Consider the following 22,388-nt stretch of genomic DNA (forward strand, 5'->3'; position numbering starts at 1 on the left):
TTGCTGTGTGCGGGCTTTCTCTACTTGCGGCGAGCGGGAGCTACTCTTCATTTCATTGAAGTGGTGGCTTCTTTTGTTGCAGAGCACGGGCTCTACGTGCACGGGCTTCAGTAGTTGTGGCACGTGGGCTCAGTAGTCGTGGCTCGCTGGCTCTAGAGCGCAGGCTCAGTAGTTGTGGCTCACGGGCTTAGTTGCTCCGCGGCATGTGGGATCTTCCTGGACCAGGGCTCAAACCCGTGTGCCCTACATTGGCAGGTGGATTCTTAACCACTGCGCCACCAGGGAAGTCCCTCAAGCTGATTCTTGTTCAAGGAATGCAGACTCAGTGTTGCTGGATTTCAAGTGAAAGGAGAAATTTGTGGTTGCTCTGCCAAACTTAACACACAAAGGGGCTGGATTTGATCAGTTGGCGGATGCTGTAGTTAGTTGCTCTGATGATGGGCTCTGGAGTCTTGGGTTTGAATCCTAGCTCTATCTATCACACATCCATTCCCAGTTTCCTCATCTATAAAATGGGATTCTACCTCATAGGATTCTTATGAGGATCAAATGAGATGCTGAAAGCACATATGAGATGGCCTCTTCATAAAGCTTATAATCTAGGGGAAGAGTCAAATGAACCTCATCTGGGAATTACACACATGAAGGCTACACTGGGACAGAGACCTGAAGGATGAACAGTTAACTGGGTGCAGCAGTGGGAAGGGTGGAGGGGAAGGGCCTAACAGGCAGAGGGACCGGCTCCAGAGAAAGCCCTGAGGCAATCATGCAAACCCAAACTAGAGCAGTGAGGACGCAGAGGAGATAATCTTCTGGGAGCCAAGGACTTCCTAACTGATAAAGTGTGAGCTAGAAGGAGTCTCAGTTCATCCTGAGGCCAGTCCCTGCAAATTTAGGACTTCACATCACACTGGCCTGTGTTAACTTTCCTGACAGAAAAACCACACCCACCAAGTCTTCCGCAGGGCCCTCTAACCCTCTTCTCTCAAACACAGAAGAGAGGGGGGAAGCACAGGGGTCAAAAGTGAGTTGTTTTCCAGGCAGAGGAGGAAGATCAAGAAGGCAGGTAAGAAGGCACGGAGGTAGGAAGCAGTCCCATTTGCTTTGGCAGCTGAGGTGTCTGGGTGAGGGCAGGTGCCTCCAAAACTGGCTGGGCGATTTGCAGCGCCCACAACTTCAGGTTGAGGAATCTGGTCAGTTTGTAAGACCTCAGTCAAATGGAGAATGGGCGCCCCCTGGGAGCAGTACTCGGTACTGGACACAGGAGGACCCAGATGAGGAGCGGTGGGGGAGGAGGGGGTGCGGCTCAAGATGGGGTAGACTGCCTGCCACGGTTTTCTTCTCACAGGAGCTAACTCCTTGCGGCATGATGGATTCCTGGGATCCCGGAACAGCTGGGCTGGAAGGGACCTCGAAAAAGGAACTACCAACACGTGCCCCGTGTCAGGCCCTGAGCTGGGCATTTTCGTGAACATTGTCTTAACACTCCTAACTCTGCTTCGAGGTAGGTATCGTTATCCCCATTTTTCAGATGAGAAAAATCGAGGTTTGGTGACTTCCCAAGAAGGGGCGGGGATTTTGTATGACTCCAGAGCCTTTCCCCTGGAGCTCTCACGACTTGGAAGCTACCGACTCTCTGAGGTTTGGGGGAACAAGCATCGGGTGTGAGGCGCCGAAGCTTTCCAAGGGACAACAGCGTAACGGTACTTTCGGCAAGAACCACGCCTCCCTTGTCGCGACAACACTGATTTCTGTTGCTTTCCTTTAAGAGCCTTCCCCCGAAAGATGAAGTCCTCGCCACACGGGGAGGCGGATATTATATATTCCTGGATCGCCCGGACGTCTTTCTCCCTCACCCGCATTGATCCCCACTGGTGACATAAATTCTCCCCCGCTACTAGCGAGTGAAGGCATGAGACTACATTTCCCGGCAGGTCGTTCAGAAGGGGGTGGCGGGGAGAGAAGGAAAGAGACCCTCTGTTTCCGTCCGCTCTCAATTTGGCGTGTCTGCCGTGATGCATATTTCAACAGCCCACGTCCTTTCTCTGTAGAGCTAAGGAAGGGACTACGTCCCCCAGCAGGCACTGGCGCAGAGGGCGAGTGATAGGCCGCCATCTTATTGTAGTCCTTTCCCCCGTTTCCGCAGGGAGTAGCCTTAGCGCATGGACTACAAATCCCAGGTCGCCGTCTCGCCTTTCCTTAGGCTGCCATCTTCGCTGGTAGCCCCCGCCCCTTTCCCCTTCCATTGTCTCGACCGAAGATAATAGAGGGGAGCAGAGAAGACTGCAACTCCCGTCAGGCTCTGCGCCAACGGGATGGGGATTTCGGTATTACAGGCGGGCAAGATGTCCAAGGTGGTAGAATGAGGCGACGGGGAGAGGTTAGGTAGCCTGCCATCTTTATGGTAGTCTCCTTATCCTCCTGGTTCCGCCATTCTTAAGGAACGCTAGAAGGCTAAGAAACTACTATTCCCATCGCACCTCATAAGATCGACTACTAGTCAGGTGTCCGCCCCTCTTCCGCCATCTTGCTTGTAGTCCTCGTTCCTTTTCACCTTTCCATTGTTCCTGAAGAGTAGAAATGGCAACGGGAAGGCAGCAGATGGACTGCGACTCCCGTCAGGTACCACACACGCGGAGGGTTGTGGACAGGAGGGCGTGTGAGTGCCTGGGAAGGAGGTCGGGCCGGGGAAGAAGGCCATGTTGTTTGTAGTCATCGTTCCCGCTGCCCTATGCTCTGCAACGGGGAGCCTCGGGGCAACCGGACTATAACTCCCGGCACCCTCGGCTCCCGATTTGGCACGTCCTCCGCCATCTTGTTTGTAGTCCCCGCTGGCCCCAGCGTCCCATTGTTCCCACGGTGGCACCAGCGTCCGCAGGACCACGACTTCCGTCGTGCCCTGCGCGTGTTAGTCCTGGAAAGTGGAGGTGGTGGGGGAAGGAGGGGGCAGGGGGCGGGGTTCTTCTGGGAGAAGGAGGGAGTAAAGAGGAGAAGGAGGAGGGAAGGAGGAGAGAGGGGAGGGGGAAGAGAGGAGGAAGGAGGAAGGAGCTCAGGAGGGATGAGAGAGGCGGCCAGGGCCCCGGGCCGAAGCAGCGCGGGGCCGGGGGACCAGGGGGGCTGAGACACCCCAATTGCCCCCTCCCCCTTTTCCTGCCCCCTTCCATCCCTTCCTTCCAGCCTCCGGCTTGAGGAAGGGGATTTATTCAAATTTTATTTAAATCCCTATCTCCGGAGGGTCGCGCGCTGGGGGGAGGGGGAGAGGGCGGGGGCGCGCGCAGGCTGGGGGGGCGGGGCCGAGCAGCTTCCTTCACCCCCCTCTGCTCGCCCCGTAGCAGTCGGGCAGGGGGCCGCAGGCCAGGGGCGGGCCCAGGGGAGGGGGGCAGGTTACAGGGACCCCCCCCTCCCCGGGAACCGGCGGTGGGCGGGGCTTGAACCCCGGAAACGGTGGGGGGCCCAGGCCTGGCCCAGGACCCCTGGGCCGTGGGGGCCGGGAAGGGGCCAGTTAAAGGGCCGGGGGCGCCGGGGAGAGGCGGGGCGGGGCGGGGTGGGGGAGGGGAGCTGGGACTCGGACCCCCGGACTGAGTGGGGCCCGGGCAGAAGCTGTGCACCCTGCGCCCGAGGAGCCCCCGTTGGCCTGGGGGGGCTGAGGGACTAAGCCCCCCAGAGCAGGACCTCCCCCTGGAAGGGCCGCGCCGCAGCCCGTGGGAGGGCCTCGCCCCCGGCGCCCCCCATCTCCACTCGTCGCCGTCCCGGCCTCCGCCGGAGGGAGGGGCCGAGCGCCCTCGGGGGGCCGTGGACCCCGGCGTTCTGAGCGTTTCGCGCCCCGTGCCGCCCGGCCCCCCCGCCGCCGATGGCCGCCGACCCGCCGGGAGCTGCCGAGAAGGGAGAGATGGCTCCCGGGACACGTGTGAGGTGGGTTCATGCGGCTCCTCCTCACCCCCAGACCTGGGCAGCTCCCAGTCCCATTCATCCTCAGCCCGGCCTCTCTCTACCTTACCCGCCCCCAGCCTCACCCTCTCTTTGCTCCAAACTCCTCATCTCCAACCCTCCTTCCTGTTACCTCTCAACCTTGGGGAACTGGCCTTCCTTCCTAGACCCTGCTTCCCCTTGCAGACCCCCATCCCCGCCTGCAGTCGCCGCCCTCCAAGGCCCCTCCCCTGGAGCGCTGGAGGGCCCCTTCCCCCCATGGATGGGTCTGGAAGTCCCTGGAAAGGGGGAAGCTGGGGTAAGACTCTGGCCATAAAGAGACCCTCCAGGCCCGCTGAGTCTGTATGGGATCTTGGAGGATCTGGTTTCCATGGGAAGGGGAGCCCAAGGGATTCTAGACAATTAGGAGTGGAAAGCAGCTTGGGAAGCTGGGGGCGGGGGGTACACATGTAGGACTGAGCCCATGTTGAGTTCTGTGGAGATGTCAGGCTGGATTCGAGAATCCCAGGGAATCTGGGAGATTGCCCAGGTTGACCTGAGAGACCCACGAGGAGGCTGTCTTAGAGCAGACGGAGCTCTGTGGGGAGCAGAGGAGTTGAGATTTTTGGCTGAGGAGGGGCTCTGAAGCAGCATCTCAGGGAGGGTTTCCGAGCACTGGGAAGTTGGGCAACACAGTGACTCTTTAGAGACTGGATTAGGGAGGAAGGATACCATTGAATCTGGTGAGGAAATCTAGATTTTAGGGGAAGAGAGATTGGGTCTTAGTAGCTTATGAGAGAGAGAAGAGAGGGAGTAGGAAAGGTCTGGAGCTTCCACCCGGGAATCTGTGGGTATTTGGGAGCTAAATCTGGGGCATTTTAGATTGGGGAGAGCATGGGCTGGAGCACATTTGGGTAACAGGGGAAGAGTTGGGACCTGTCTAAGGTAACTCCACAGACAAGGAGCCCCTGGCTTTCCAAGGAGCTTTGCTGTGGGGATGTCAGTGGAGAGGGCCCATGTCCCTCTCAGTGTCCTTTCGTCCTCCCTGGCCTAGGCAGGGGGGCACGATGAAGTGTCAGAGCAGGAGTGAGCTCCGGAAGCCAGTTCTCGGGGCTCCCAGAGGGCCCGGGTGAGCTGCTTCAGGGAGAGAGCGGCCTTGCCTAGACAGAGTGCTTCCCCTCACCCCCTGCAGGAGGGACACCTCCTTGTTCCTTGTCTCCCTGGGTAGGAAGCCAAGCTCTGGCTGCCTAGTAGTGGGGGAAGCTGCCAGGAGTCTCCCCGGCCAGGGCCCCAGTGGGCCCCTGACCTTGCCACCCTCCACCCACAGCCCTCGGCGTTGCTGACGCCCCCAATGTCGTCGAGCAGCCGGGGGCCGGGGGCCGGAGCGCGCCGACGCCGAACCCGCTGCCGCCGCTGCCGGGCCTGTGTGCGAACTGAGTGCGGGGACTGCCACTTCTGCCGAGACATGAAGAAGTTTGGGGGGCCCGGGCGCATGAAGCAGTCGTGCCTGCTCCGGCAGTGCACTGCCGTGAGTTCTGCCCCCGCCGTAGCGGGCACTCCTGGGGCTCCGGGCACCTTTCCCCAGCCAGCCCCAGCGCCTTTCTGGGTGACTGGTGGTGACTCCTTAGAGTGTAATGTAAAGTTGCTGTTTGTTCACTCATTCATTCACTGGCTTGTTCAAATATTCTCCAGGCCCGTTTTTGTCCTCAGCTTCAAGCTGGGGCCAGTGTTAGGGTGTACAGAAGAATCCATCCCACTCTGTACCTTCACGCTTTTCCCAACTTTCAGAGGTACAGACCCATAGAAAGCTCAGGCCCTCCTGTACCCCTTCCCAGAGCTGGCCCTGTGAATAGGTCTTTGCCTTCTTTGGCCTCCTTTTCACCTGTTAGAGTGGTCTTGGATTTGAGGCCAGTCTTACCCGCTGTGTGACCTTGAGCAAATCACTTTGAACCTCAAGGTACCTTCTCTGTGAAATGTTTCCTTTGCTGAGTTGTAAAGGTTAAACAGCATGGATATGAATGTACCTGCTACAAGGCCCAGCACACAGTAGGTATCCAAGAAACGTGGGTTTCCTCCCAGCTTCCTCATCCTTTGAGCTTCCCAGGGCTCCAGAGAGTGGTCCTTCCCCAGCAGCCATGAGGAGCCAGCTGCATCCTGGGTCCCCCTCATGCCGCCACCTCCCTTTTTTCCTGTAGCCACTCTTTCCTTGTTGGTCGCTTTAACCCACAGCCCCTCCCTTTTCCTCCTTTCTCCCCCAACCCTTGCCTCACTTTCCTTCCTTCTTCCCCACCTGCTGCTTCCTTGAGCCTGCCTCACAACCTTCTTGATATGACTCAATATTACCACTGATTTTTCCAAAGTCATGTTGTCTGAAGGCCACTCTCCTTTTTTTAGGACCAGCCAGCTGCCTTCAGTGTTCCCAGGGGTCTTGCCAAAACCGGGTTTATTGTGGGGTCCAGGGCAATCCTTGCGCTGCTCACTGAGCAAACTCAGAATCACCCCAAGCTGCTGCTGTGTTCCCTCCAGCCCTCTCTGGGTATTATTGTCATGTTTGCCTATAGTCTTCTTCCTTTCCCAAAGCCAGCTACAATTTCAGGGTCACAAAGGCCCTGGATCCAGATGCAACGATCACAGCAGTAATAACTATGTATCAACTACATTTCCTGCATTATCTCATTTTTATGACAGTCTTGCAAGAAAAAAATTCCTAGCCCCATTTTACAGATGGAGAAACAGAGATGTAAGGAGGTTAAATCGGTTGCTCAAGGTCATACTGCCAAAAAGGAGCAAATTCAGGATTTGACCCAGCTTGGCCCATGGGTTCTGAACCTCATCCAGCAGCTGGCCAGGATCCCCAGAAAGAAGGGTCTTTCTCCTGCTGCTTGCTTTTGGGGTCCCTGACGCCCCCTCTCCCCCGACAGCCTGTGCTCCCACACACAGCTGTATGCCTCTTGTGTGGGGAGGCTGGGAAGGAGGACACAGTGGAGGGAGAGGAAGAGAAATTTGGTTTGAGCCTCATGGAGTGTACAATCTGCAACGAGATCGTCCACCCTGGCTGCCTGAAGGTGATGGCCCTGGGGACCCTGGAGGCTGGGGTAGGGCAGATTGTCGGGGAGCAAGGAGGTGGGCTAGGCTGCCTCTGAGTTTGCTGGCACCTGACATCCACTCCCTGCCCTCTGCCTGCAGATGGGGAAGGCTGAGGGTGTCATCAATGCAGAGATCCCCAACTGCTGGGAGTGCCCTCGCTGCACCCAGGAAGGCCGGACCAGCAAGGTAGGGGCTGGGGCTTGTCTGGGTGCTAGGCTCTGGGTAGGTGGGAGGTTGGGGATCTGTGCAGAACCTCACCCCCAGCTTCCATCTCCCCAGGATTCAGGTGAGGGACCAGGCCGCCGCAGGGCTGACAACGGCGAGGAGGGCGCCAGCCTGGGGAGTGGATGGAAGCTGACGGAGGAGCCGCCACTTCCACCACCCCCACCCAGGCGCAAGGGTCCCCTACCTGCTGGGCCCCCCCCAGAGGACGTGCCTGGGCCCCCCAAAAGAAAGGAGAGGGAGGCAGGGAATGAGCCCCCTACCCCAAGGAAAAAGGTGAGCCAGGGAGCATGCTCACTAGGTCCAGCCTAAGGGATTCTGGGAGCTGTAGTCCTGTTCCTTTTGGAGGGGAGGAGGCCCTGGGAGATAGTGCTTCATGGGTTTCCCCCAGAGATTGTAGGGAGATGTAGTTCAGGAGTTGTTGGTGGGAGGATGGCGCGTGCTCAGTATGGTGGAGAGGTACAGGTGAGAGGCAAATGGCACTGGACAGGGAAGCTTTGGGTGCTTTAGAGAAGAGGCAGAGAGCATGCTCAAATTAGCTGCTGCAGAGGAGGAAGGAGGGGCTGGAAAGGGCCTGAGGGGGAAGAAACAGGAGATGAGAGCATGCTCAGTGAGCCAAGACACTGGTTACAAGGTGAGCATGCTCAGAGTTCTCCCTGAGATTGGGGGCTTCTGGGATTTGTAGTCTGAGAGGAGAGCATAGATCTTAGTTTTGTGGACAGTGCGGGGCTAATGGCGTCTCTCCCTTTCCCCCTATCTCCTTCTTGCCTTGGTAGGTGAAAGGAGGCCGAGAGAGGCACCTGAAGAAGGTGGGTGGAGACGCCTGCCTCCTCCGAGGATCGGACCCAGGCGGCCCCGGCCTTCTGCCCCCCAGGGTTCTGAATCCGAGCCAGGCTTTCTCGTCCTGCCACCCCGGGCTCCCTCCCGAGAACTGGGAGGTGTGCCGGGGACCTCCTCCCTACCCTTCCCACCTTTCCGTGCCCCACCCTCCACCCTGAAGACAGAAATCTGTCCCTTCTTGCCTATGTTGTCCTGCCCCAGCCCCACTTGGCCATGATGGGCATTTGGGCCCCTGGGAAGAGTGGAGGGGGAGAGTGGGTTGGGGCCAGGCCACAAGAGCCCCGGATTTCCCAAGAACCCTTGGGGTATCGTCTGACCCATTTGCCTTGTCTTTCCAGACCTTAAAGGGGAAAGAACTGAGTTCAAATCCCTGTTCAGCCACTGACTCCCTGATTGGTCTTGGCAACTTGTCAGCTGCTCTGAGCCTCAGTTTCCTCATCAGTGAAATGGAGATGATACTACCTCCCTTACCCCATCTATGCCACCGAGCTGTTTAATGACATTAAAGTAAACGAGCTTTGTAAACTGAAAATGTACTAGATTCGAGGGAAATAAGGCCCAGAGAGGTTTAAAGGCTTGTCCAAGGTCACACAGCAAAGCTAGAATTCAGATGTCACTTTGCACTGACACACTGAATGCCAGGGTCTGCCTGATTGTGTTCAAATTCTGCCTCTGCCATTTATCAGTTTGTAACCTTGGGCAAGTCCCATAATCTCTGAGCCTATGTTTCCTCATGTCTAAAAAGAGTGGCCCAAGTTGCCCACTTCATCCCAGCACTGTGAGGATGTCATGGGTCAGGATGGGAGGCTCCACCCAGGGCCAGACAGTCATTGTTACTGTCCCATCATTGAAGAGACACTTGAAATTGTCTGGTCCAGCGTTCCATGTTGTAGATGATGAGAAAGGGGCTTCCCATTGTCAGAAAGAGAATGGATAGCCCAGCCAGTACTCAAAACTAGACCTGTAACTGTTCTCCACACCTCACTGCTTTTGGAAACTTATAAGCTAGTGAGACCCATAAGACTTAATTCATTGGATCAGCGCCTTCACGTGACAGATAAGGATAGTGAAAAGTCCAGAGAGGGCCATGGCTTGACTGAGGCCTCATGTCACTCAGGAGCAGAGCCAGGGCTGGAACTCAGGACTGTCCCTCTGGCCGTTCATCCCTTGGTGACTCCTCAGGGATAGGGGGTGGGGAGGAACGTGCCAGGCCCTAGAACAGCCTTCCTCTCTCCCCGCAGAAACCAAAGCCGCCTTTGGCCTCTGCGGAGGGCCCGGCGGTGCCGTCCCCATCACCCCAGAGGGAGAAGCTAGAGCGTTTCAAGCGGATGTGCCAGCTGCTGGAGCGGGTGCCTGATACCTCCTCGTCCTCGTCAGACTCCGACTCGGACTCCGACTCGTCAGGCACATCCCTGAGTGAGGATGAGGCTCCTGGGGAGGCCCGGAATGGGCGACGGCCAGCCCGGGGCAGCTCAGGCGAGAAGGAGAACCGCGGGGGGCGGCGGGCTGTGCGCCCTGGCAGTGGGGGGCCCCTCCTCAGCTGGCCCCTGGGCCCCGCCCCCCCGCCCCGGCCCCCACAGCTGGAGCGGCACGTGGTGCGGCCCCCACCTCGAAGCCCCGAGCCCGACACGCTGCCTCTGGCTGCCGGATCCGACCACCCCCTGCCCCGAGCCGCCTGGCTTCGAGTCTTCCAGCACCTCGGGCCCCGAGAGCTATGCATTTGCATGCGAGTCTGCCGGACTTGGAGCCGCTGGTGAGTGGCCTGGTCAGGCCTGGGTTCCATTGCCCACACGCTCCTCGCTTGCTGTGTGACCTGTAACAGATCCCGGAGCCTCCCTGGGCCTTGTTCTTGTAATGATAATGCTTCTGTAGGATGTACGTACTGCGGTGTGGTACTTCCGTGTTGACTGTGTACAGGCTGCTTTTTATATATGAGCTCACTGAACCCTCACAACTTTGTGAGGTGGGTGCTGTTATCCCATTCTTCAGATGAAGCTGAGGTCAAGGTCGTGTGGAGAGGAAGCAGTAGAACCAGGAATTGGAGCGCAGTCCTTCTGGCTCCAGAACCTCTCCTCTTAATAACCGTCATTTATGAGTGCTCGGTCTGTGCCAAGCACAGTGCTGACTGCTCTGCCTGCATCATCTCACTTGCTTTCTCCTCCCTCTGCTGAGGACAGTCTCATTGTTGGTCGCACTTACACGTAAGAAAGCCCTTTGCCGAGTGGCCTCTGTCCTCCCAGAGGCAGCCATATTTGGGCCTCCTGATACTGCTTGGAACTTCTTTGGGGCCCGGAGCCACCACCAGCACCCTCTGCCTACCCTCCTCCTATCTCCCCACTGCTTTCTGAGTCTTGTTTCTACAGAAATGTTGGTCATCCTCCCAAACCCCTGGTCTTCCTCTTTGGTCCTGCCCCTGGCAACCCCCCCGCCTCTCCACCAAACTCCTACAACACTCCTCCATCTGTACCCTCCCTCCCCCCCACCAAAAGAGCACATAGAGGCTTTCTGCATGTTGACAAACCTTAATTCACTTTCATGTTCCCATGAAACTGTTCAGGGCAGATACTGTATCTGTTTTAGCTTTATGTTCTCAGCACAGGACAAAGGGTAGTGTAGGTGCTCAAAAAACATTTTATTAAATGAGTAAATCCAGACTCTTTCCCAGGCATCCTGTTGGGCACTTTGCAAACATTAGCTGATGTGTTCCTCATAATAACAGCCCTGCGAGGTGGGGGAATGAGGGACACCTGAAAGCACAGTGCAGTTAGTGGCTGACCTCAAACCTCAGTCCTTTTCCTAAGGATTTTGGGGTGCTTGTTCATACTTTCTGGTCTCCGTGGAAGCTATAGAGCTAAGAAGAGAGGAAGGTAGGCTCTGGAGGTAAATTACCCGTAGGTGAATCTTACTCTTCCTCTGATTAGCTGTATGTTATCAGGCTAGTTCCTTAACTTCTCTGTGCCTCAATTTCTTCATCTGTTAAACCAGGGGGACCAAGGCATTTACTTGCTAGTGTTTTTGTAGGTTAATATACATAAAAAATTGAGGACAGTACTTAGGGAAGAGAAATTTCTCAGTGCCTTAACAGCAAACATTATTACTCACTCAGCTACAAATATTTACTGAAAGCACAGACTTTTACATCCTCAGAACACAGATCTGTGCCCTTGAAGAGCTCCCAGTCAAACTGCAACATAGAAGCAAATAGTTACAGCAGTTGCTGGGGATCACCACCCTTGCCCCAAGTAATAATTGAGGAAATGTTTGCTGAGGCCTCTTCATCAGGGCCAGCCCTGTGTTTGGCACTGGGATCCAGAGCTTGAAGAGGACCCGATTTCTGCCTCAAGGGGAGACTTGTGACTGGAGGTGGACGAAGCACAGAAGCTGGACTGGACGGTGGTTTCCAGCTTGGGCCCTGGAGTCTGGCACCCATGGGTTTCATCAGCTGTGATCCCTGCACTTCCTGGATGAAACGGCCATGGGTGGATAGCTATACCTATCAAGGCCTCCCTTTTCCTGTCTGTAGTCTGGGTTCATATCAATACCTTGTAGGGATAAAATGAGGTGGTTCTTGCAAAACACTTAGCACAGTACCTGAAGGGTGCTAAACACTCAATAAAGTAGTGGTTTTTTTTTTTTTTTTTAATTTTTATTTATATATTTATGGCTGTGTTGGATCTTCGTTTCTGTGCGAGGGCTTTCTCTAGTTGTGGCAAGCGGGGGCCACTCTTCATCGCGGTGCGCGGGCCTCTTGCTATCGCGGCCTCTCTTGCTGCGGAGCACAGGCTCCAGACGCGCAGGCTCAGTAATTGTGGCTCACGGGCCTAGTCGCTCCGCGGCATGTGGGATCTTCCCAGACCAGGGCTCGAACCCGTGTCGCCTGCATTGGCAGGCAGATTCTCAACCACTGCGCCACCAGGGAAGCCCAAAGTAGTGGCTTTTGATGAGAAGGATGAGGGGAAGGTGGAGCAAGGGCCTGCGGGGGGCACCGTGGGACCAGTCAGGAGGCTCTTCTGAGGCCTCTTCATCAGGGCCAGCCTAGGCACAGAAGCAGGGGCAGTGAGGATGGAGAGGAGGGACTGGAGTTGGGAACTTTTTAAGAAGCAGAATGGCTTGGATTTGGTGACTGAATGGCTGTGGGGGTAGCAGGGTGACTCTCAACTGAGTTTCTGGTCCATGAGCCTGGGTGGGCAGCAATGCCATGGCCCAGGCTTGGGAATACTGAGGAGGGGCAGGTTCCGGGGTAAAGCCAAGAGCTCAGATTTGCCGTGTTTGGTCTGAAAGGCCTTTGGGCCAGTCAGGAACAAACAGGAGAGAGAGCAGCTGGATGTACAGGTCTGATGCTTAAAAGAAAGATCCAAGTTCGGGAGTTTTTAACCTATAGGTAGCGACTTCAAGGAAGAGGGCAGAAATCAGAATGTCAGCATTTGTGAGTTAGAGAAAGAACAGGCAGAGAGAGATCGAGGGCATGAGTGTGTCCTGAAGGAGAGAGGTTGAGGAAGGAGTGAGTGATGAACAGGGTCGGGTGTTGACGAGAGGTCATGAGAGGCCAAGGACCAGAAGTGGCAGTTGGATTTCGCTACAAGGAGGCGTTGATATCTTTGGCTGTGCTACATGGGGGTGAGGGCACTGGAGCCAGGTCGCCTGGAGTTGAGGTTGGACTTGATCTCTTTGTTCTCTGCTGTGTCCCTCGTTTCTAAGATATGTGGCATACAGTAGGTACTGAAAAAACACTTGTCGAGTGAGTGAATGAATGAAAGTGAGGAAATCAGGATAGAGTGTGGAAAGAGGTTAGGGTGGAGTGGGATAGAAATTTGTAGGTGGGAGAGCAGGAGGTTGCAGGCTTTCCTGTCTGGTGCCTTCCATCTTCTCTTGGAAACAGGCGGCAGAGTGATCTGCCCAGGCGAGCGGAGGGAGGGCGGGTGGACAAGGCCTGGGGGAGCTGCTGAGTCGCAGGGGAGAGGGTTGGGACTTCGGAGGAAATGAGCAAGGAAGGAACTAGACCCCAGGTTCAAGGCAGTTGGGGTTAGGAGTAAAGACTTAGAGGGGGACAGATTGGAGGACAGCGGTGGCAGCAGGGAGCCCAGAGAGCTGAGAAGGAAGAACTGTCTTCGGTTGGAGCCAGGAGGCCGTGCATTCCTTACAGGTGGTAGTTTGGGCTGGTCTGGCTCTGTGGCCCCAGAGGGCCTCTGCAGGAGGGAGGTTTTGCACCCGAATTTGGGGATTTGGAGGTGGGCTTAGTAGGGTGCTGACTTGGTCAGGGGTGTTGAGTCAAGGGGAAAGGGAATGGGGTGAGGCATTTGGACATCAAGCTCTACCTCCCCTGGCTTGATGTATGCTTTGGCCTCAGACTTCTTCTGACCTCTTGCCTAAGTGTCATTCTCTAATCTAGAAAGAACTTGGCTATGGCTCCCTGTCACGTTCACAATGAACTTCCACGGTCCTGTTGGACATTCGGACACGAACAGCGACTGCACTAAACACTTCTTCTTTTTAGAGAAGCCCTTTCAGAAGGGTCCTGCACTATCTCCCTTCTTCTTTTTTTAAACATCTTTCATTTAATATTTTTCAATCATTGTTTAAAAAAAATGGAAGTGTAGTTAATTTCCTCTCCCTTCATTTTTGCAGCAAACCTTTGAAATAAGTGCTGCCTTTACCCCATTTTATGGTATGGAAAACGGAGGCCCAGAGAGAGCAAGTGACTTGCCTAAGGTCACTCAAAGCACAGAGGTGGCAGAGCTGGGACTTAGATCCCCACAGCTCACACTCCTCACCTCTGAGCTCTATGGCCACAGCCGTCCAGCCTGGCATTCCAGCCCTCCTTGCCACGGCACCCCTACCCTGGGCCTCCTCTAGCCTCACCCCCGCCTCTTCTCCACTTCAGAGTTCAGGCTCTCGATCCAGACTAGCCTGGTTTATGACCTGGTTCCGCTACCACTAATAGCTGTGGGACGTTGAATAAGTCTCTTAACCTCCCTGGGCCTCATTTTCCTTACCTCTAAAAAGGAGACTAGTATTTACCTCCTAGGGCTGTTGTGAGGTTAAATGCTTAGTGCACAGAATGCAGTAAACCCTCAGTGAACACTAGATGTTCGTGCTAGAGTCACTGTCATCGTCATCCTCATCGTTCAGGGGAGCTGATGAATTGCCCTTTGTTCTGCTGCCTCGGGTTCTCAGAGCTCTCCGTTTTCTCTCTGTGCACTGGGCCTGGATACTGGTTCTTCCTCATCTGGAACTCACATCATCTTCCTCCCCTCACCGGAATAACTACTGCCTTCCTTTTCTTTTTCTTTTTTTTTGCCACACTGCGCGGCAGGCAGGATCTTAGTTCCCCGACCAGGGATCGAACCCGTGCCCCCTGCAGTGGAAGCTCGGAGTCGTAACCACTGGACCGCCAGGGAAGTCCTAACTACTGCCTTCCTTAAAGTCTCAGATCAGGCATTGTCTCCCTGGGAAGCTCCCCCTCCCAGTTTCTCATTGACTCTTATCATGTCCCTTGTTGCCTCAGTTACTGTGGACTTAGCTGTCACCCCCCTGTTTTCTCACTGTTCCATGCCTGGACACTTAGTATTAGTAGGGCCCTCAGTGACTGTTGGCTGCCACTCTGAGCTTTAAACCCAGTGTTCTGGTCATCTAAGGGCAAAGGGACAAATTAGCTACAGCCAGGAAAAGTCAGGAGAGACTTCCTGGAAGAGGAAGCACTGGAGCTGAGCCCTGAGTGATCTGGGGTGGTTGGCATTTCTGTCAGTCACACATGTGCCAAAATGTGTTGGCACCAAACAGCATGTGTCTATAGGCGGGCAGGTGGTTTGGCCTGGCTCTTGTGGAGTACGATATAGAAACAGTTGGTGGTCTGTGTGTGCCTCCAGGGGGAAGGGCTCCCTTCTAGCCGTGGAAGATACAGGAGGGCTTCAAGGTGGTGGCGGCAGTTGAGCTGGAACTCAAGACTGGGTCGGAGTGAGCAGAGAGAGATTTTGGATGGCGTAAGATGGAGAAAAGGGGCAGGACCTAGGGGCAGAAGCTGGGTTGAAGGTGGGTTATTTTGGGTTTTGTTTTTTTCCTTTTCCTTTTTAGAATTGGAGAGATTTGCAAATGTTTATTGGTTGAGTGGACGGAACCAGGAGAGGGAGAGGCTAGAATGCCGGAAGAGGGGGGGAAATGGTAGGAGGTGGCAGGTGGGACAGAGGGGTGGAGTTGTTCAGATTGAAGCCTTAGTATCTGTGCTTGCAGCTTTCCCTAAAATGTCACCCGGGGCTCCGGAGTGTGCCTGGCAGTTGTAAGTGGCACAAAAACATGGCTTAATTCTTCCATTATTGATAGTTTTGAAAAGGAAATCTCTCCATTGGGTGCTATTATATCTTTAACACCTTTCTAATACTTATCTCCCTGTTTAATAAAAATAGTCTTTAGATGGTAGCCAAAAGCCACAGCAACACCTAGCTACAATTTAGTAACCCTGGCCTGTTTTTATGGTGTTTATTTCTAAGGTTAACATATTTATGTGAAACAATACTGGTTTTAAGTTCAAAGAGGGGAATCAATTTAAACATAAATTCATGTTCTGCAGATGAATGGATAGCGAATGACTAGAGTTTGGGCATCACTGCCCCAGCACAGGGCTTCTTGAAGGGAAAGCCTCCAGAATGGGGGCTGGGAGGGAGGTAAGAGACAGCTTCCTGCATCCCTCCTCACCCCTGTTGCTTCTGACACAGTTCATCTAGCCCAGTGGTAATTTCCTGACATGGCTTTGAACTACTGTACTAGAAGAAACTTTTCAGACTGAGTCTTGAGGAACTTCAGTGTACTGCAAAGTATTAGTAGATGACCTTGGGAGAGATGGGGAAGGGTTCCCTGGTAAAATAAGTTTGGGAAGCCCTTCTCCAGGTCTCTGCATGTTGGACTAGTCAAGGCTCTCAGAAATGCTGGGATCAGGATCAAACAAACCTGTTTCACTTTGTTAAGCCTTCATTCGTCTTTGTGGTTTCAATACCTGGGACCTCCTGGGCCTTCCATAAACACTGACTGAGTGAATAAATGGGAAGCCATAAATGAGGTGTGTTGTAGGGGGTGCTCTGTGGGAGCTTTGAGTGGCTCACACTGGCTTGGCATCATCCATTCATGCAACAGATGTGCAACAGGTAATGTACTATGCACCTGGCCCGGTGCTGGGCACTGGGGCTGCTGAGGGGAAGAAGCCAGGGCTGCCCTTGTGGAGCCTCCATTCTAGCTGAAGGGATACAGTAATCAAAGAGAGAGACTAGGGCTGTAAGTCAAGCCTTGGGCAGCTGGTCCTCAGGATGGGCAGATGCGGATCAAGGGCAGAAATTACTAGAGGATGAGAAGTGCCCACAGCCACCATAAGAAGCCCAAGGTAGGGGATGGGGAGCTGCTGGAAGATCTCTTTGGGGCTCCATCAAATACAGTGTGTAGGGGTGGGTGCGTGTGTCTTTGGCAGAACGGCAGAACGCTTTAGCAGCTGTAAGGCCCGCTAACTATAGTAACCCCATTTGAGCTTAGAACAACCTTGTGGGCAGGCTGAGTCTGGACTGTCATCTCTACAAGGCCTCTGAGGCTCAGAGAGAGGAATGGACTTGCCCAAGGTCTCACATCCAGTTAGTGATGGAATTGACCCCTGAACCCAATGCTCTTGGCCTGGGTTCTGGGGCTTCCTGCCCTCCCCGCTATCTTATATGGACCAGGAGAGAGCTGGAGTGAACCCGTTAGCATGGGGGTGGGGAATTGTGGGCTCCCTGAGAGCTGAGGACTGAGGTCTCTGTCTCCCCCTTGTGGCCGACAGGTGCTACGACAAGCGTCTGTGGCCTCGAATGGACCTGAGCCGGCGGAAGTCACTGACCCCGCCCATGCTTAGTGGTGTGGTTCGTCGCCAGCCTCGAGCTCTGGACCTCAGCTGGACAGGTGTCTCCAAGAAGCAGCTCATGTGGCTTCTGAACCGACTGCAAGGTAGTGCCAGCTGGTGAGGCGGGACTGGGGGAGGAGGGGGACAGGCCTGGGACGGAGTCCTCCTAGCACCAGTTTCCCGACGCCCCCCAGGCCTGCAGGAGCTGGTGCTCTCTGGCTGCTCCTGGCTCTCCGTCTCTGCCCTGGGTTCAGCCCCACTGCCGGCCCTGCGGCTCCTGGACCTCCGCTGGATCGAGGATGTTAAAGACTCCCAGCTCCGAGAGCTGCTGCTGCCTCCGCCAGACACCAAACCAGGTGCAGCCTCTGTTGGCTCCTTTGTAGAAGGGGTCGGACAAGGTGGGGGTATGAGGCCTCCAAGGTCTCTTCTGACTCCTGCTGGGTATTAAAGGATTTGAAGAAAGGACAGGACACATGAGTTTGAGTAGACAGGCCCTGCTTGGCCATTGTTCATTCGTTCACTCTCCTGCTGTGTGCTGGGCCCTGTGATCAGAGCTGAGGGAACAGGAGGAGGAGGATGTAGCCCCTGCCTTCTAGGGGGAAGATGATTATGGGGTGAAACACAATATAGGACAGGAGGATGACACAGAATTCTGCGAGAAGCCAGGGGATTGTGAGTGAAGTCTCTGGGTGTGGCGGGCACTACTGGAGAGCCGTCGCCAGAGGGAGCAGCGGTGACCGCTGTGGAAGAATGCAGGCCCAGTGTGGCTGGTCAGTTCCATTTGTCAAGAGGAGCCAGAAATAAGGATTTTCTGTGAAATATCCTGGTTTTTAAATGATGGCAGTTAATTCAGATTCTTTTAAAATTCATGTGTGGACCCAGCAAAAATATGACTGAGCAACAGATTTGGCCCCTCGATCCTCTTGTTCTACAGTAAAAGGATAAGGATTTTCCTGAGGGAACAGAGCAGAAAGAGGGAGCCAGTTGACTTGGGAGGTTGTGTGGAGGTGGTAGTTTCATTTCCCAAGTCAGACCAGCCACCTCTTCCCCTGGTCAGGCCCAGGTCCCCCGCCAGGTAAAGTCAGCTTTATGGCACACATAGTTCTGGGTCCGGCCCTGTGTAGGGCCCTGGAGACCTCAAACTGAGTCAGACCCACTCCCCACCCGGGTGGAACCCCAGTCATGCGAAGAGACTCAGAAGTAGAAGGTTATGGCGTGACATGGTGAGAGCTGTGGTCAGGGGGGCGGGTGGTGGGCAGGAGGGCGGTGAGAGAAGCCCTCCTCGAGGGAGTGCTATTTGAACTGAGTCCTGAAAGGGACAGCGTTTTCCCAGGGAGTGTGAGGCAGGAATAAACAGTTTTATGAGATGTGAGAACCATATTGGCAAAGGGGGATGCTGGGAACTGAGGCTGGTCAGGTGAGCACAGGCCTGGTCACTTTGGGGGTCATACGGAGGTGTGAGGTGGGGATGCTGAGGCCTGGGGCTCTTTGTCTAGCTCTAGCCGGGAGATGGGATACTCACGGCATCTTCTCTGGCCCCCACCAGTCTGTTCTCCATAATGAAGCTGGGGAACTATTCAGAAGGTCAGATCTGTCCATGTCACCCCATGCTCTACACTCGTTCTCGTTGCTCCCTGGTGGTCTCTGGATGAAGATCAGTATTTTACCACAGTCGATAAAGGCTGGTCTGGCTCCCACTGACCTATGGTGTCCTTACACTTCAGCCACCTCAGCCTCCTTGCCAAGTTTCCTCCAGCCCCAGGGCCTTTGCCCACTCCTCTTTGCTTAGAATGCTCTGTCCTCCTTCACCTGATGAACACCTAATCGTCTTTCAGGCCTCAGCGTAAATGTCACTTCCTCCTAGAAGCCCTCCATGATCTTATCCCCCATTGAGATTACAGTCCCTCTTCTAGAGAACAGTCCCCTCCCAGCATATCACTGTACAGTTGTGAAATGATTTGATTAATATCTGTTTCCTCCCACAAGATTCTTAAGCTCTGTGAGGGTGAGGGCTGTCCGCTCACCCCAGCACCTTGCTTTCACAGCTCTCTTTCATGGCTCCCTTCTTCCCACCCCATACCCCTCCACAGCAGTCTTGGAAGGGGAGTAGAGGAAGAAATAGGATTCTTCCCATTTTCTGGATGAGGCCCCAGAGGCCCAGAGGGGTTGAGAGCCAGACCTGAGCACCCACCCACTGCCCACTCTTACTGGAGTTGGACTGAGCATTGGGAACAGTGCGTTCCATGAGGTGAGAAAGTGCCGGTTGTCTGGCAGACTGACTCCATCTCCTCCTGCTTCAATTCACTTCAGTCTAAGCCCCTTTCTCAGGAGCTTGCAAAGGTGAGCTGTCCAGGCCTCCAAGGCCTAAATTCTCATTGGGACTTTACACCCACCTTTATCATCTTGGCTCCCTGGCTTCATGCAGCATTCCTGGAGCAAAACTGAAAGTTTTCCTACTTCCTTGCTTTTGCCCCTGCTGTTCTCTGCCTAGCTACGCTTCTCTCCATGTTCCGTCTCCACATGTTCAAATGCTCGAAGGCCCACCTCAGTGAAAACCTCCCTGATGCCCACTTCTCCCGCCCCAGCCACGTGACCTCTCTTTCCTCTGCTTCCCTCTATTGGCTCTTAGCTGTGGCCCGAGGTTGAGGGCATCTGCAGATATATCCCCTTTCCAGGCTCTCAGCTCCTCAAAGAAAAAAAAAGAGGTAGAATTCAGAGCTTGCCAAGTCAGGTGCCCACAGACTTGGTGGCCTGGCAGGTTACAGTAGTGGTGGGCTTGGTGCAGGATGTTAGGGAGTACACCATGCAGCTTTCATCATCAGGTGAAAGGGGTAGCCCGGTGATGACAGAGCTGACAATTTTTCAAGGAAAAGCTCCATATCAAAAATTTCTTTATAAAAATGTCCTTTTGGGAATTCCATGGCAAACCAGTGGTTAGGACTCCAAGCTTTCACTGCTGAGGGCCCAGGTTCAATCCTTGGTCGGGGAACTAAGATCCTGCAAGCCGTGTGGAGTGGCAAAAAAAAAGAAAAAAAAAAAAGTCCTTTTATGTAGCATCAGTCACTAAGAAAATTTTTAGCACTGTGCAGACACCATAGAACACTTGTGTAGGCTAGCTTCCTGACTTTGTGACATCTGATCTAGTTTATTTAGGGGCTAGGCTGGTGTCTGGGAAGCAGATAGCGCTGTGGGAAGAGTTTGGACTTAAGAGTCACAAGGCCTGGTGTCCTGGCTCTGTTAATTCAGATCTTGGATAGATTGTTTAGTGATTTGAAGCCTCCGTTTTCTCATCTGTAAGCAGGAATGATGATCAGAGAACTTGTCTCCCAAGGCTGTGGTTCTTAAAGTGTGGTCTCTGGACCAGCAGCTCAACATCGCTGGAGAACTTGGTTTTTTTTGTTTGGTTGGGTTTTTTTGGCCACACCAGGCGGCATGCGGGAATCTTAGTTCCCCGAATCAGGGATCGAACCCTGCAGTGGAAGCGCACAGTTGTAAACACTGGACTGCCAGGGAATTCCCTGGAGAACATATTAGGAAAATAAACTCTGAAGCCCCACCTTAGACTCCCTAAACTCTGGGGGCGGGGCCCGCTGCCAGGGAGATGCAGAAGCCTCTCCAGTTGGAGAGCCGCTGGCCTAGGGGCAGGCAGCCACTTAGCTGGTGCCTGGCCCACGGTGCGTGCTCAAGCAATGGCTGCTGGTGTACCAAGGGAATTAAGTTACAAAAACCAAAAACGGAAATGCAGGATTGTGGTAGATACAATAAATGGAAAGCTTTGGGTGCAGAGATAAGGGGTGGGTGCTCTTCTACCCCGGAGAGAGAGGAAGAGGAGACCTCTGAGCTCGGACCAGAAAGCCAGGGACCCTGGCCAGGCAGGGGATTGAGCGCAGGTGGCCCCAGGCACAATCTCTTGAGGTAGGGTCCCCTGTGGAGTTTGGCCCAAGTATTTGGCGGGGAGAGAGAAGAGTTTGGAGCTGAGACGGGTGAGACCTTGTAGGAACTGGAATGTTCTACCAAGGAGATTGGACTTCTCTGAGGTGCCCTTGGAAAGTTTTTAGCAGAGGAGGGATGTGGTCCCATTTGCATTTGAGAATGGCTCTCTTTGGAAGAGTGAGTGAAGAGGCTGGGGCAGGAGTTCAGGCAGGAGTGGTGTCGCCCCACTGGTGAAGGGATCCAGATGGGGACTCCACTGATCATGGAAGGAGAGAGGTGTGCCAGAGGAGCCTGCTGGGATGGCAGTTCCGTCGGGGATGTCATTTGTTGGATGAGTGACTACATATTGAGCACCTATGCCCCAATTCCTGGGCACAGAGCAAGAACAAGACAGAAATTCTTGCCTTCATGGAAGTGACATTCTAGTGAGACGAGAGGAAAAATATATAATATGTCAGATGGTGAGAAAAAGAGGGAAAAGTGCAGGGAAGGGGTTTGAGTATGTGGAATGTTATAGTTTCAGGTGGAGTAATCATGGAAGGCCTCCTTGAGGAGGCAGTGTGAGCACTGGACAGATGAAATGATGTCGAGTTGTGTGTGTTTGGGGGAGAAGAGCAAGCCATGAGCCATGTAGAGAATGCAAGTTGAGGTTCCCTTATAGTGGGAACAGGTTTAGGGGGTGGTGAGGGATGAGTGTGGAGACACAGCTGGTGCAGGGATGGCAGCAGCCAGGAGACTGACCTCTTCTCTGCCTGCCCAGGGCAAACGGAGAGCCGTGGGCGGCTGCAGGGGGTAGCTGAGCTGCGCCTGGCCGGCCTGGAGCTGACGGATGCCTCCTTGCGGCTTCTGCTGCGCCACGCACCCCAGCTGAGCGCCCTGGACCTGAGCCACTGCGCCCACGTTGGGGATCCCAGCGTCCACCTCCTCACGGCCCCCACCTCCCCGCTCCGAGAGACCCTGGTGCACCTCAACCTCGCCGGTAAGTGTGGTCCCTTGTCTGTCCATCCTGCTAACCTCTTGGTCCCTGTGGTCCGTGCCTACCCGCTACTCACCTTCCTGGTCTCAGCTGCCATTGCCCCATCCCCAGGTTGCCACCGCCTCACGGACCACTGCCTCCCGCTGTTCCGCCGCTGCCCGCGCCTACGCCGCCTAGACCTGCGCTCCTGCCGCCAGCTCTCCCCTGAAGCTTGTGCCCGGCTGGCAGCCGCCGGGCCCCCTGGCCCCTTCCGCTGCCCAGAGGAGAAGCTACTTCTCAAGGACAGCTAGTTGGGTGCCCCCCACCCTCCCCCAGGACTCATCAGGAGCCTGGACCTCAGGCCTTCATTTCACCCCTGCCAGGAGGCCAGGTTCCCCACCTCATGACTAGGGGTTCCTGCCCAGGGACTTGAGCCAGCCTCCCCCCTCTCTGCCCCCTGCACTGATATCTCTGGGGGTCTCTCCTTCCCATCCCCTCTCCCTTCCACCTGCTTCATTGTCCATCCCCTGGGGGGAGTGGGTCAGAGGTACTGGGGGGTGCTGAGCCAAAGGGATGGTGGGAGGGGGGCTG

General features: G+C 54.8%; 1 protein-coding gene across 4 annotated transcripts; it reads left to right on the top strand.

Moving 5' to 3' along the window:
* Positions 1–3,325: 3,325 nt before the first annotated feature.
* FBXL19 (F-box and leucine rich repeat protein 19) lies at positions 3,326–22,361 on the top strand. Of its 4 annotated transcripts, none has more exons than XM_036827205.1 (11): positions 3,326–3,912; positions 5,234–5,434; positions 6,828–6,971; positions 7,093–7,179; positions 7,273–7,491; positions 7,992–8,153; positions 9,297–9,808; positions 16,850–17,013; positions 17,104–17,265; positions 21,603–21,821; positions 21,930–22,361. In XM_036827205.1, exons 2-11 carry the CDS (start codon positions 5,258–5,260, stop codon positions 22,106–22,108), a joined length of 2,025 nt encoding a protein of 674 aa, XP_036683100.1. In that variant the 5' UTR covers positions 3,326–3,912; positions 5,234–5,257; the 3' UTR covers positions 22,109–22,361. The 4 variants fall into 4 exon arrangements, with proteins under 4 accessions (XP_036683100.1, XP_036683101.1, XP_036683103.1 ...); XM_036827206.1 differs by having other exon boundaries at positions 3,327–3,912; positions 7,992–8,024; XM_036827208.1 differs by lacking the exons at positions 3,326–3,912; positions 5,234–5,434 and having other exon boundaries at positions 6,837–6,971; positions 7,273–7,279.
* Positions 22,362–22,388: the final 27 nt, after the last annotated feature.

Source organism: Balaenoptera musculus, chromosome 15 (assembly GCF_009873245.2).
Source record: "Balaenoptera musculus isolate JJ_BM4_2016_0621 chromosome 15, mBalMus1.pri.v3, whole genome shotgun sequence".
NCBI classification, from domain to species: domain Eukaryota; kingdom Metazoa; phylum Chordata; class Mammalia; order Artiodactyla; family Balaenopteridae; genus Balaenoptera; species Balaenoptera musculus.